Raw genomic sequence first — 13,911 nt, 5'->3', positions numbered from 1 at the left:
CTCTTTCCGGAACAATTTCTATGCTATAGAAATAAGGTTTGAGCTACCCATAAAACTTAAAACTTCCTAAAATGTAAAAAGAAGAAGGTAAAAGTAATTGTATGTTTAATTCAATGTATATGAAATGTTTAGAACAGCATGATAAGTGTGAAGTTAGTCCTGCACGGTTTTTCATTCTTTTGGGAGAGGTACTTGGTCTTTGAATTTATCGTGTAACTCCATCTGAAATAGCCACATTTTCTAAAACAGAATTTATTTCATAATTAAGCTAAATATGAGGCTCTGGCAATAACAGGTGTTTAAGTGTTCTGAAAGTCTACAACTGCCATATCTTTTCTCACTTTTCAGGAAAGGTTGTAGCAGTCTCGTATGATGAATGGAACAGAAAAATACAAAACAATTTTGAAAAGCTGTTTCATGTTTCCGAAGACCCGTCAGATCCTAACGAGAAGCATCCGAATCTGGTTCACAAACGTGGCATCTACAAGGACAGCTATGGTGCATCCAGTCCTTGGTGTGACTATCAGCTCAGGCCCAACTTCACCATAGCGATGGTCGTGGTAAGTAACAGAGCACCTTCAAATTCAAAACCGCCGTGGTGATTCCACTGAGGCCTTTTTTTCTGTTTGGCTTTAAGTTCCACCTCACTGTGAAATATTACTACTCTCTGGGTGGGTTTCTATGGCTTCAGTAATTAAGTATGCATGCCACCTCTAATCTGAAACATTTAGTGTCAAAAACAGAAAACACTGGATGCTGAGAAGCAGACAGTCCCAGAGTCACACACGCCACAGTGCCTGGTGCCTGTAGACACAGTGCGCCAAACGTCCTGGCTCTCCTAGGCCTGACCAGCTGCTTCAGTCAGCTTCAGTCAGCCTCAGCCCTCACCTCTCCTGAAAACAGGACCTTTGTATTGCAGAAGCTCTTGTCAGACAGCTCCTCAGCGCACTGTCTAGAAAGTTCTGTGCTAGGGAATGCCCACAGGCAGCTCACAGTCACATCTGTCTCCTGTGTGCTTTCTCTACTTAGTTCTATTTGGCTAAGAATTCTTTATTTATTTATGTATTTTTATTATTTATGTGTGTGAAGGGGGTAGCCTGCTTGTATGGCATGTACATGCAGTGCCCCAAAACACCAGAAGAGGACATCAAATCCCTGAGAATTAGACTGTTGTCAGTCACCCTGTAGGTGCTGGAATTAGAACCTATATCGTCTGCAAGAGAAGCCAGTGTTTTTAACCACTGAGCCATCCCTCCAGCCACCTAGCTGAGAACTCTTGATCCCCTTTTGTTGTAAAATCTCAGTCTAAAAATAAACTCTGTGTAGCCATGCTTCCCTGGGTGTTTGACTTTGTCCAAAAGATCATTAAGCAGAATGTTCCTAATTGTCATGGTATGGAAGTCACAGTGGTTAAGAGCACTGACTGCTCTTCCAGAGGACCCAGGTTCATTTCCCAGCACCCACAACTCTCTGTAACTTGTACCCTTACAGAGACATACATGCAGGCAAATCCCAGCAGTGCACATAAAATAAAAGGAAAGAAAGAGGGTGCATGCTTGCACAGAGGCAGCTTTGGTTTGGTTCCTTTTCACTTCTTTCTCTGTTAAATGGGTGCAGATTTTCTGTCCTTCCACTTGTCACAAGCACCTGTGCTGTTGGCATACTGTACACATTCCTCTGAATTCATTATTCACCGAGAAGAGAGGAGACAAGCTTTGAGTTCAGGTATAGGGCGCTCCTGCAAGTGTAGGAAACGGTGTCAGGCTGAGATGAGCTGTGGCTCCCGTTTGGATCTGGAGTTCGTTCACAGGTGGCCTGTGAGCTCCCAGCCTCTCAGCTGAGAACTCAGATTCACCTCCTAGGATTAGATTCTTCAGGCTCCACTCTCAACGCTGACCCACACCATAGTCTTAATTTTTTTTTTCAGAGTTTACAGTTAACTTACATGGGTGGGAACTAATTTTTCTGTGATAGTAAAATGTTTTCTCCTTTTTTATTTTACTTTCATTAGGCCCCTGAACTCTTTACTACTGAAAAGGCTTGGAAGGCTTTGGAAATTGCAGAAAAAAAATTGCTTGGTCCCCTTGGCATGAAAACTTTAGATCCAGAGTAAGTTGGAATATTAGTACTAAGAAGATTGTTGAGCTGGGTGGCGGGTGTGAGTGCCTTTAATCTCAGCACCTGGGAGTGGGCAGAGCAGGCAGATCTGAGTTCAAGACCAGCCTGGTTTATAGAATGAGTTTCAGGATGGCCAGGACTACACAGAAGAACACTGTCTCTGAAGGCAGTTGATACTATGTTTAACCCACATAGATTAGTTGTTTATAGTTAACTCCTGAAAACATCTGCCAGTCTACTGTGTGAGTGTTAAAAGTACCTCTGCTTCTGTATTTACTAATTCATGTGTAAATTGTAAATATATAAAGCTAATGTCCTGAATACCCTTTATTTTGTTTCAGACTATAAAAGTAACACATGATTATTGTGGTCATTGGAAAGTACCAACAACATAAAAGAAAAAGAAGTTACAGAATCAAGCATTGTTCCCATGTTAACCATTTCCCAAGTCATTTTTATTTGGTTTGAACAGTTTGGGCCATATAGCCACAAATCTAGATGAAGCTGTATTAAGAAATCAGGCTTTGTGCCTCACATCAGTAACCCCAGCACTCGGAGTCTGCAGTAGGATGATCAAGAAGTCAGTGTCAGTCTGGACTGCTTAGCCAGTCTCAAACGACAAAATCAAAACTCAGTTTGGTGGCTCAGTGCTGTAAGACCAGCACTTGGAGGCTTGTTTGTCTAAGAAGTAGGAAGAAAAAACCCAATGGAGATGTAACTCACCTATAGTGCAGGAGGAGGCCCTGGATTCAGTCCCCAGCACCACTCGAATACAAAAGTTTCATGAGTTCAGTTCACAAGACAACAAAACTAGATAGTTTTAAAGTAGCTCTTGAGCCCAGCATGATGGCACATACCTGTATCCCAGCCCCTGGATACTTGAACCGGGAGGATTGAGAGATCATGATCATCTTCCTCTGTCTCAGGAGTTTGAGACCAGCCTGGCCACATGAGAGCCCGTCTTGGTGTAGTGGGGAACTGGAAGGATGTGGTTGAGTGGTAGAGCGCATGCCTACTGCGTGCAAGGTCCTGGGCTCCATCCCCAGCACCACACCTCACTATGTGCATGAGTGTTTTGGTGTATGAGTGTTTTGCTTTTGTATATTTCTTTGTGCCACATGTGTGTGTGGTACCCTTGGAGGTCAGAAGAGGGCATGGGATCCCCTGGAATTGGAGTTACTGTAGTTGTGAACCATCATGTGAGTGCTGGAGTTGAACCCAGGTCTTCTGCAAGAACAAGTGCTCTCTTAACTGCTGGGCCATCTTTTCAGGCCCTCAGGGACGGTCTTTATGTTTTGTTTTTGCTGATAGTTTTCCCACACCGCTGGATCACGTGCAACTGCTTGTGCTATTCTAAATAGGCATATGTGTTCACTTGTGATGGTGGCTATAATGACCTGTCTTCACCAGCAGTCTTCTCCATCCTTCATGGTTAGTCACACCGCTCCTGCCTAAATCAGCAAAGAACCGTGCCTTTTTTATTTCACAGTTCATTTCATTTGCATATGCAAATGTATTTACTTGTGTGACTTTTTTCTTAAATTTCTAGTGGTCTTTCCATGTTTTGTTTTTGTTTTATGTTTTGCCTACATGTAACTCTGTGTACCGCATGCATACAGTTCCCACAGAGGCCAGAAGAAGGCATCATATACCCTGGAGCTGGAGTTATAGGTGATTGTGAGACATGTGTATACTGGGAATTGAACCCTTATCCTCTGGAGGAGCAGCCAGTAACTGAACATCTGAGCCAGGGTTTTATACTTTACTACATACGGATCTCCACTGCAGCCAGGCCGGCCTCTGCCTCCAGAGTAGGGTTGGGATTAAAGGCATGTGGCCTACCTTTCTTTCTCGGTTGGGTTTTGTTGTTGTTTTGAGCTTTTTTCTTCCTTCTTCATCTCCTCCTCCTCTTATTCTTCATCTACTTTTCCTCTTCTTCCTCTTCTTTCTCTTCTTCCTCTTCTTCATCTTCTTTTTTGAGACGTATTTCTCTGTGTAGCTTCCTGGAACTCGCTCTGTAGACTAGGCTGGCCTTGGCCTCAGTGATCTGCCTGCCTCTGCCTTTCGGGTGCTAGGATTAAAGTCATTATTTCTTTTTTGAAACAGGATTTACACAGCTGACACTGACCTTGAACTCCTGATTCTCTGTCTCAACCTCCTAGAATTAGAAACATACCACCATGCTTGGCTTGATTTCATTCTTCATATGCAAAATTTTGTATGCAAATGCTTGTTATTTTCTGTAGGTTTGCATGTTCAGAGAAGATTAAAAACTGGTCAGGAGTAGTGATACACAAAGGGGGACCTCTGTGAGTTCTAAGCCAGCCTGGACTACTGAGAAAGCTCCAGGTCAGCCACAGTCACAGTCAGACCCAGTCTCAAACTCTCAGCCCTCGAAATCAAATAGAAGACCTGCTGATCTAACTAAAAGTTAATGGTGAAGGTTCACATAGCCATTTTGTGTCACTGGACAAGATTTTAAAAGTTACAATTTAATTAAATCTTACTATGCATAACTTAACAACACTGCTCAGTATGTAACTTGGTTAATAATGTACTAAGCAAGCCTACTCTACAGATTAAGACAGAAGATGACTATTTTTCTTGCCTCTGCTGTTGAAACTCTGTTGCCTCCTGTACGGTGCCTGCCCCTCCTTTACTGACCTCAAACTCCCATCATTTTGCAGTGACATGGTTTACTGTGGAGTTTATGATAATGCGTTAGACAATGACAACTACAACCTTGCTAGAGGTTTCAACTACCACCAAGGACCTGTAAGAATTTCATTTTCCTTTCAGATTTTTCAGTTTAACTTATTTTTAAGTGAAGTTGGATATTCATAATTCCTTTTCTCTTTATTTTTAAATCATATTTTAGGAGTGGCTGTGGCCAATTGGGTATTTTCTTCGTGCAAAGTTGTATTTTTCCAAAATGATGAGCCCAGAGACTGCTGCGAAAACTGTAGTTTTGGTTAAAAATGTTCTTTCCAGACATTATGTTCATCTTGAGAGGTAAGTCATCTCATGATTAATGTCCAGCCAGTGAGTTTGCTACCAGGTAAACATGGTTTCCTTAGAATTCGTTTTTGCATGTTGTGTGAATCTTCGTAGGACCTGCCCTGTGCCCTGCACCATCATTTCAGCCGGGGATCTCTGCCTCCATTAAATATTTTTGTTCTTATATTTTATATGAGTATTTGAGGATCTTATATTTTATGAGCTGTACTTGTGGAATAGTCTTTGATTTTCAAGATAATTGATAATTTGAATTTGATTAAGATAGATTAAACAATACTTAAAGTATTCAGGTTGGGCCTCTTGAGTTGATTCATTTATCAAGTAAAAATTTTCATTTTTTTAAAAATATTAGTTGGTCTTTTGACTATTACTTCCAGTGGTGTTTCTTCTACTCTTTGTCCAAATTGTTAATAAATTAAACAGTGTTGACATTGTGTATTTTTCTAGGATACACAAACTCAGCCAAAGACTTTCTTAATTTCTTTAAGTCCAGACTCAATGTGTAATGGTGGCCACCATCTCACTTCCTTCTGTAAGGTGCACGGACAGTCTGTGATGCCGAGACCCTCACTGGTTATGTAACTTCTGAGCATCCCTCTTCTCTCTTCGCATGTAGAATAGTCACTGCAGTCACCCCATAGGACTTCTGTCAGCATTAAATAAAATTTGTACATAAAGTACTAAGTATTAGAAGATATGTGTGCACTAAATTTGTATGTAGAATAAGGAACAAATTGGCATTTTCCTAATTATAACTCTCAATATCTCTGTATTATATCATTTGAGCTTCTAGTTCTATTAAGTTCACACATATAAAACTTACATATTTACAATTTGAGTCCTAATCTTACTCTAAAAGATTCAAATTCTTGCCAGCCTGGGATATCTTCCTATAATCCCCGCCCATAGGAGGCCAAGCCAAGAAGATCATGAGTTTAGAGCCATGTGAGCTACTTGAGGCCTTATCTCAAAATACAAAACAGGCTAAAATTATGCCTGAGAGAATATTTATATTTTTTAAAGTTTTAGTTATGAAGATGGGCCTAGTAAAACACACCTGTATTTCCAGCACTTGGAAGGCAGAGACAGGAGGATCACTGCAAGTTCATGGCCATCCTCAGCTACATAGCAAGTTCCAGGACAGCCAGAGTTACATAGCTAGACTCTAACTCAAAAAAAAACAAAAGCAACATAAATAATAATGATGGAAGACTCATTTGTATTGCTAAAGTTAAATCTCAAAACCTAATTTATATGTGAAGTCTTTAAACACACACACATACACACACACACACACACACACACACCCCTTTACAGTATTGTTTCATAGCCAATGACTGCTTCTAGAGTTAAAGGCAAAGCCTTGGGACTTGCCTACTTTATGAGACATAGTTTAATGCATATGAATAAAGTGCTTTTACTTTCTTTGTTTTCCAGATCCCCATGGAAAGGACTCCCAGAGCTCACCAATGAGAATGGCCAGCACTGCCCTTTCAGCTGTGAGACACAGGCGTGGTCAATGGCTGCTGTTCTGGAGACCCTCTATGATTTATAGTTGGCGCGTAGATATTTAGTAACCGTGTGAAGACTTGACATTAGTGAATGCAAGGTCATAAGGAAGTGTAAGCGCAATATTACTCACAGCTAGGGAGTGGTGGTACAAGCAGATCTCTTGAGTTCAAGGCCAGCCTGGTCTACAGAGAAAGTTCCTGGACAGCCTGGGCTACACAGAGAAACCACATGTTGAAAAACCAAAGACCAAAAAAAAAAAAAGTTAGAGATTATTTTTGGCTTTATTTCTTAAAGAATATCATGTGTGCCACCACACCCGGTGCGGGCAGTACTGGGGATCACTCACAGGACCTCATGCACGTTAGACAAGCACTCTACCAACTGAACTTCGTCAGGTGCCCTACTTTTTCTATATTCTTCTGATTTGAATCAAAGAAAAACAATCGTTTCCCATAGAAGGTTACTGAAAAAGTATTCTTCAAAGCAGGGTTAGAAAACGTGTATTGTCTTCAATCTGGAGGAAGAGAGAGGCCCTATTCAGCCCTGCTGTCTATTGGCACGCTCCATACACTGTGCTTCATGAGTCCCTACTGTGTGTTACAGCAGTCTTAACGCCATGCCTAATGCTGGAGGTGGGATTACACAAGTTCCCACCCACAGAGTATGTTCATAGATGGCGCACAGAGCTTCAAAATGTGCTTGATTTTTCATGAATAATTTATGTTTTTAATATAGTAAATGCCAACTATACTTAATAAAACCTATTTGTATTAAAGAATAATTGGTCATAATAAAACAGACCACTAGGACATAACATGGTTCTGTAAAATTAGTTCCAATTCCCCACTGTGAGATAATTTCTATTTTCAAAATGAAAATTACTGGGCATATTTATGAAATTTTCCAAAGGGAAAAGGCTTAGAGATGTAGCTTGGTGCACAGTGCTTGCTTGGCATGCGTCAGGTCCTTGAGTTCCAACCCAAACCATCAAGAAAGAAAGGAGGGCATATAAGAGGGAAAGAGAAGGAAGATTTCAAATAGAACCATATTAGTTTATCTACAGTAAGGTCACCATCCACCCCAGAAAATCTTAGGGTACAGCTCTCTTACTCGGGCCTATTAGCGAAAGACCAGTACTGTGTTTTGCATGGTCTATTTGGACGTCTCAGAAGGTATGTTTTACGTTCTCCCAGCCACAGTAATTAAGTTAATGCTTTTAGACTGTAAACGGATAATTGCCATTTGACTAAGGAACACTGAGGTAGAAGGCTTTGTGCCTGTGCATGCTGCAGAAAGTGCTGCTTTTATTTTTGCATTTCAAAAACTGTCTGTGCCTTGGTTTCTCACATATCAAAACCAACCTTACTCTACTAAGTGAGAAGTAAACTTACCAGTTTAACCAGTATGCTGTGATACTTTAGCAGTTTTCAGAGGGACTGAGGAAGCGGGGGCTGTCATTTCAGTGAGTATCACCTCTGAATCCTTTCTACTGTGTCTTAAACTGCTCTGACTGCCGAGCAAATGTTATTATGTCCGTGTGTCAAAATAAAAGTCTTTTCTAAAGGACGCTCTTTGCTCTCCTTTATCATTTTTTACTGTAAATTTTCCCTGTCCCATGAGCGGTGTTCAGAGACTTACCGTTTGTTTATAGGATGTAGGAGGAGCAGGGAAAGGAGGAAGAGGGAAGGTTGTCTGGAGACTTTACTCAGGAAGCCATGTGCAAAGTAGGAGAGAAGTAAGCTTCCAGTGCACCCCTAAGTCTGTTAGCGCCTGTGCTCCTTTGATATATCTGAGTACAGTGAATTTTTATTCACGGTTTACTTACAACTACAGTAGCGAATGGATGAACATTGCTTTCGGATGACCCAGACGACGTTTGCTCTCAGTTATACTGAGCGGTAGAAACACAGAGCATCATCTCATACCCGAAGCCCACCTGTTCTGCTTTTGCCTTGTTTAGGTTTGCCTCATTTTTTTATACTACAGATTGTGTGTCTTTCTTTTTAGAGAAAAGGTGATAACGTAACAATTTGTAATTCCAAGTGGTTCTAAATGGATCAGTCAAACTTGCTGCATTTACTTCCTTAAACCCTCCATACACCAGTACCATGAATTCAGAGAACCAGTATAGTTGGGTTTTGCTGTTCTTTTCTATTTCTGTCCACCCTGGATTATAAAGGAGTAATGACATTAGAGATGATGCCTTTTTTAAAGCTTTTTTTAAAATTGGATATTTTAAAATTCCAAGTGTTATCCCCTTTACCAGTCCCCCACTCCCATCCCCTCTCCCCCAGCTTCTATGAGGATGCTCTCCCTCCCACCACTCACTCCCACCTCAACGCCCTGGCATTCCCCTACACTGGGGACACGAGCCTTCACAGGATCAAGGGCTTTTCCTCTGTTGATGCCAGACAATGCTATCCTCTGCTACATATACGGCTGGAGCCATGAGTCTTTCCATGTGTACTCTTTGGTTGGTGGTTTGTTTAGTCCTGGGAGCTCTGAAGGGTTTGGTTGGTTGATGTTGTTCTTCCTGTGGGGTTGAAAAGCCCTTCAGCTCCTTCAGTCCTTTCTCCTCCACTGGGTCCCTGCGCTCAGTCCTATGGTTAGCTGCAAGCGTCCTCCTCTGAGCTGATGCCTTTTTCTAATATATTTTGCTTTGCCGTTTTCCTTGGTGTGGGTATCTAACTCACAAAGCTTTTAAATTTTCTTTAACTGGGTCTCATGTGATCCCAACTAGCCCTTGCAAACTGAGTGTGACAGGAATTCAGTAAACTCTGCTCCTGCTTCCTCTTGAGCCTGTGTGTGTCCCATAGCCACACCTGCCACATCTGTATCTGCTTCCGTGCTCAAGTCTTTCCCCAGCTTACCATATCCCAGAATCCTGAGTTGAATGTGATCTGTGGCGTTATCTTCTACAGACATGCAGTTTTCCTTCCATTACAGCATCTGCTGTTGGAGTTACCTGCCTCTGCTCACTTGTTTAACTCTTCTCGTCCATTTGCCCCAAGCTGCCCCACCCCACCCCATTCTGGTGACTGAACCCCTGGCTTTTTGCTTGCTGGAAAAGTGCCTAGCACTGAGCTAACTCCTCAACTCCTGGGTTTGTTTCAGTGTTTGCTAAACCCTTTCCCACCCCCTCTCACCAGCCCCTAACTTTTGTCTTCAAAGCCTTGCTTCATACTTGTAGCTATTTGGTTTTCTCCAGTGTTTTTCCAGGTCCCAAAATTGTTAGCCTTTTAAATTAAATTGTGTGGACACCATAAATAAATTTGATAAGCACCAACATTGACATTAGTCTTGTTGCCTAAACACATAGATGCCTAGGCTCTTCTTTTCCTTACCTTCCTAGTTCTTCCCAGTGTTTATGTTGTGGGTTTCTGTGATCAGTTTTGGTTCATCTTAATATTAAACTACTTGGTCAGAATAAAAATTTAAGGTTCAGCAAACATATATAAAGTCCCTGCTTTGTGACTGACAGTCTGTATTACAGTTATTACACCTATTTTCTAAGAGAGAAAATTACCCTAAGTCACACAGCTAATGAATTATTGGGACAAAACCCAGTCCCTGAGCTTTAAATCAGAAATACATTTCCGTAGATCCTTAACATTGCAATAGGATGTGCTTGCCTGCAGCCTTCTCCGCCATACATTCATGGGTCCAGCTGTGTCTATTATTGACTGCCCCCTGATTGTGGGAAGTATTAGGTCCTGTTCTGGTGGAGTCTGGGTACCCTTACTATCATCCGGTCAGATATTTCTAGCCTGTATTTCTGGGTAAATATTCAGAATGGCATTGCCACGCATAGGCTAAGCCACAGCACTGTGTGTCGTATAAAGGATAGCAGAAAGTCAGAGACAACAAGAAACAACGGCTAAGAGGTAGCCCAGTGGTCCGAGTTGGGACTAGACCATTTTATCCAGGAATTAAATCTCAGGCTTCTTGTGCTTAAATAAGGGGGTGAGGAGCAAGTTATATCTGTGGAAGCTTACTAGCAAATATGGCGCTTAACTCTCCCAATATTCAGGTTAAGCATTTTTAATGCAGTTAGCATATTTTGAAAGTAGGGAGCTGTTCTTTTGTTTTGAGACCAGTCTCACTTTGTAGCCCAGGTTGGCCTGGGACTCCTTTTGTAGCCCAGTCTGGTTTCCAACCCACGGCAGTCCTCCTGCCTTAGCCTTCCAAGTGCTGGGATTGTAGACAGAAGCTACACTGTCCAGATGCTGCTCAGTTTTAATAGAGACACAGTAGGGCGGGATGCTCCAAAATCGATTCGCCTTGTAATCACTTGAACAGAGTTCAGATCTGCCTGTGATCTATCTCTGCTCCTTCCCTGAGGGTGAGGACCAGCTCTGTCCCTCCGCCCTGGCTGTGGTGATAACTGTGTAAAGCAGTAGCTCACAGCCCGTGGGTCGCAGATCAGATCTTGACGCCACAATCCATAGCAGTAGCAGCTGTACACATACGAAGGAGCAACAAACTAATCTCTGTTGGTCAGGGATCACCACTACATGCGGGGCTGTATTAAATAGAATAATCTCTGTTGGTCAGGGATCACCACTACATTCGGGGCTGTATTAAATAGAATAATATCTGTTGGTCAGGGATCACCACTACATGGGGGGCTGTATTAAATAGAATAATCTCTGTTGGTCAGGGATCACCACTACATGGGGGGCTGTATTAAAGGTACCAGTGTTAGGATGGATGGTATCTGTTAAGGATTCTGCCTTTCTCTCTCCTTGATTTTTTCTTTGCTTCCCTGGCTCCCCTTTCTCTACTTTCCCCCTCTTATGTCTGCAGCATTTTCTCAATATAGGGACTGTCAACATGAACCCCACTCCTGCATGAACACGTGTCTCTCACACACACACACACACAAAAGGACAACCCCTCTCCCCCATCAAAAAAAAAAAAATCTACCTGTATCTCAACAATAGATTAATGCTGAAATTTTGGCTCATGAGAAAACAAAGGTTTTTTTTTTTTTTTTTAAGCTGGTAAGGTATTAAATTTAGTAACGTACAGAAAAAATTTTAAAGCTTGCTTAAGATCTCTTTGGATAAGAATACCTATTACAAAATATTTGGGGATTGAATTTTTGTCACAAAGATAAGACTCCAACCGCCTTCAAATTACTTCCTTCTGAACTACGAAGCTGAGTAAACAGATGAGATTACTTCCTTCTTGCAAAATGTTTGTATTAGAGATGTTGAAAAGCCAGCTCTGTGTTCTCAGGACTGTAAATTATCTAAGCATTTTAATGGATCATGATGGCTTAATTTCCTCCTAGTTTAAAAGAAACGCAATTGTTTACGTGTTGTTATAACTAATCTTGAAAGGGAGCCCTGTTTTACTCGGGTCTTCAGGGTGTGTGGGCTACAATTTTTTTTTTTTTTTAGATTTATTTATTTATTTCATGTATGTGGGTACACTGTCGCTGTCTTCAGACACACCAGAAGAGGGCATCAGATCCCATTATAGATGGTTGTGAGCCACCATGTGGTATCCGAACTCAGGGCCATTGGAAGAGCAGTCAGTGCTCTCAACCGCTGAGTCTTCTTTCCAGCCCCCAGAATTTTTTGAAAATTCGTGACTTAAGCAAAGGGTGGAAGAGCATCTGCCTAGACTGTGTGAAGAAGCCCTGTGTATGTGTTTAAAAATATGCTTTTTGGGCTGGGAGATGGCTAAGCTTTGCAATGCTAGGGGGGGGGGAGGAATCGAAGGAGGGAGGGAGGGAGAGAGGGAGGGAGGGAGGGAGGGAGGGAGAGGATGAGAAGGAAAGAGAGGTCTATAGGCATGGTTCTTTTTTCCTCGAAGAATTCTGGTATCAAGCCTTAGCAAACAAGATGTGTAAAAGAATTGCCTCGACATCAGTTTCTACTTAATGTTAAGAAGAAGGGAAAAAAAAATCCTAGGTATGTTTGAAGAAGGCTTGCTTTTCGATGGCTTCTGCTCTGTTCTGTTTTCTGCGAGTGATCACTAAGTGAGAGCACAGTGAAACCATTGAATAGATGGGTCCATGGATGGGAAGAAGGTTTACTGTGAGTAGCAAACTGTCACCTGTTCATCTTGGGGGTCATAGAGACTAGCCCCAGGCATTTGGGGGAGTTCAAAGGTACCATGGTTACTACCTCTTGAAGGCAGAGAGAACAGCAAAAAGGCCAAGAGAGCAGGAGAGCAGTGTAGCTCTAGAGTGGGGTTAATCTGGAACATCCTGGAAGATTAGGGCCAGAAGACACCGGTGGCTTTGCTATGGGTAACAGGTGCATGCTGTTGGGTACTAAGGAGCCCAGAGGCTAGTGTGGGGCTTTGATATACCTTATAGGTTTGAATTAATAGGGAGCTAGAAATAATTATCTTGTAAGAATTACTTCATGATCACTTGCAGAATACAGAACAGAACAAAAGCCACTAGAAAAAAAAAAAAAAAAAAACAAAAAAACAAAAAAACAATCCTTGGAGCATACCTAGGATATTTCCCTTCTCTCTTCATGCTAAGTGGAACTGAAGTTAAGAATAATTTAGCAGAGGCAGCAGGAAATAAGAGACTCTCCCTGAAGGCACAAAACTGTGTCATGGGTTTCCAAGGAATGCTAAGTGTCATTTTGGAGTTCGGGGTTTGGGGCCTAACAATCAAACTGCAGTTGGTTTTCCAGCCAAGTGTATTTTTTGTTAGTATTTAATTATTTATTTTAGATCACCTGAAACTGGAGTTACAGACAGTTGTGAGCTGCCATGTGGGTACTAGAAACTGAACCCCAGGTCCTCTGGAAGGGCAGCCAGTGCTCTCAACCACTGAGCCGTCTCTCCAGCCCTCCCCCACCCCACCCCCAGAATTGTTTAATAAGAACTGTAAAAGCAGTTTCTTGTCAAAGATTCCTTTTGTATTCACATCAGGACTCACTGATAATGCTGTTGTAAGCATGGATTATTAAGATTTCCTGCTTAAAGATATCTCTTTCCTCATTTCTAGTTAATTGAGGAGCTCAGGCCCTGTTCTCATGGGTTCCCACAGACTTGCAGGGTCTGCCAGCAATCTTCTCCATAGTAACACTGGAAACAAGGTACCAAACCAGTTTTTCTTTGAGGTAAATTATTGGCTTCATGAAGGCAACCTCACTTCCCGGAAACTGTCAGGACACATTTGTCTTCATATATAACATTTACAAATACTGTTCTTGAGCCATATAACCACAGAAAACAGATTATTATTGAACTAGTTCAAACAACTATAGTCCCACAAAAAAAATACTTGTT

The 13,911-nt window shown here is 41.8% G+C and overlaps 1 protein-coding gene across 2 annotated transcripts in view; it reads left to right on the top strand.

Annotated features, from left to right (window-relative positions):
* AGL (amylo-alpha-1,6-glucosidase and 4-alpha-glucanotransferase) overlaps positions 1-8,214 on the top strand; it is a gene marked incomplete at its 3' end in the record, with an annotated part of 55,370 nt that extends 47,156 nt beyond the window's left edge. For both annotated transcript variants that reach the window (XM_080916149.1, XM_080916150.1), the window contains exons 30-34: positions 349-560; positions 2,012-2,109; positions 4,806-4,893; positions 4,997-5,130; positions 6,574-8,214. In XM_080916149.1, the coding sequence (XP_080772275.1) occupies positions 349-560; positions 2,012-2,109; positions 4,806-4,893; positions 4,997-5,130; positions 6,574-6,691 (650 nt within the window). The remainder of the gene's footprint in view (positions 1-348; positions 561-2,011; positions 2,110-4,805; positions 4,894-4,996; positions 5,131-6,573) is intronic.
* Between the last annotated feature and the right edge of the window lie 5,697 nt (positions 8,215-13,911).

Source organism: Micromys minutus (genome assembly GCF_963924665.1).
Source record: "Micromys minutus genome assembly, chromosome: 4".
In the NCBI taxonomy this organism is placed as follows: Eukaryota; Metazoa; Chordata; class Mammalia; order Rodentia; family Muridae; genus Micromys; species Micromys minutus.
The sequence above is the reverse complement of the archived record's forward strand: the minus strand, read 5'-3'. Positions and strand labels throughout refer to the sequence as shown.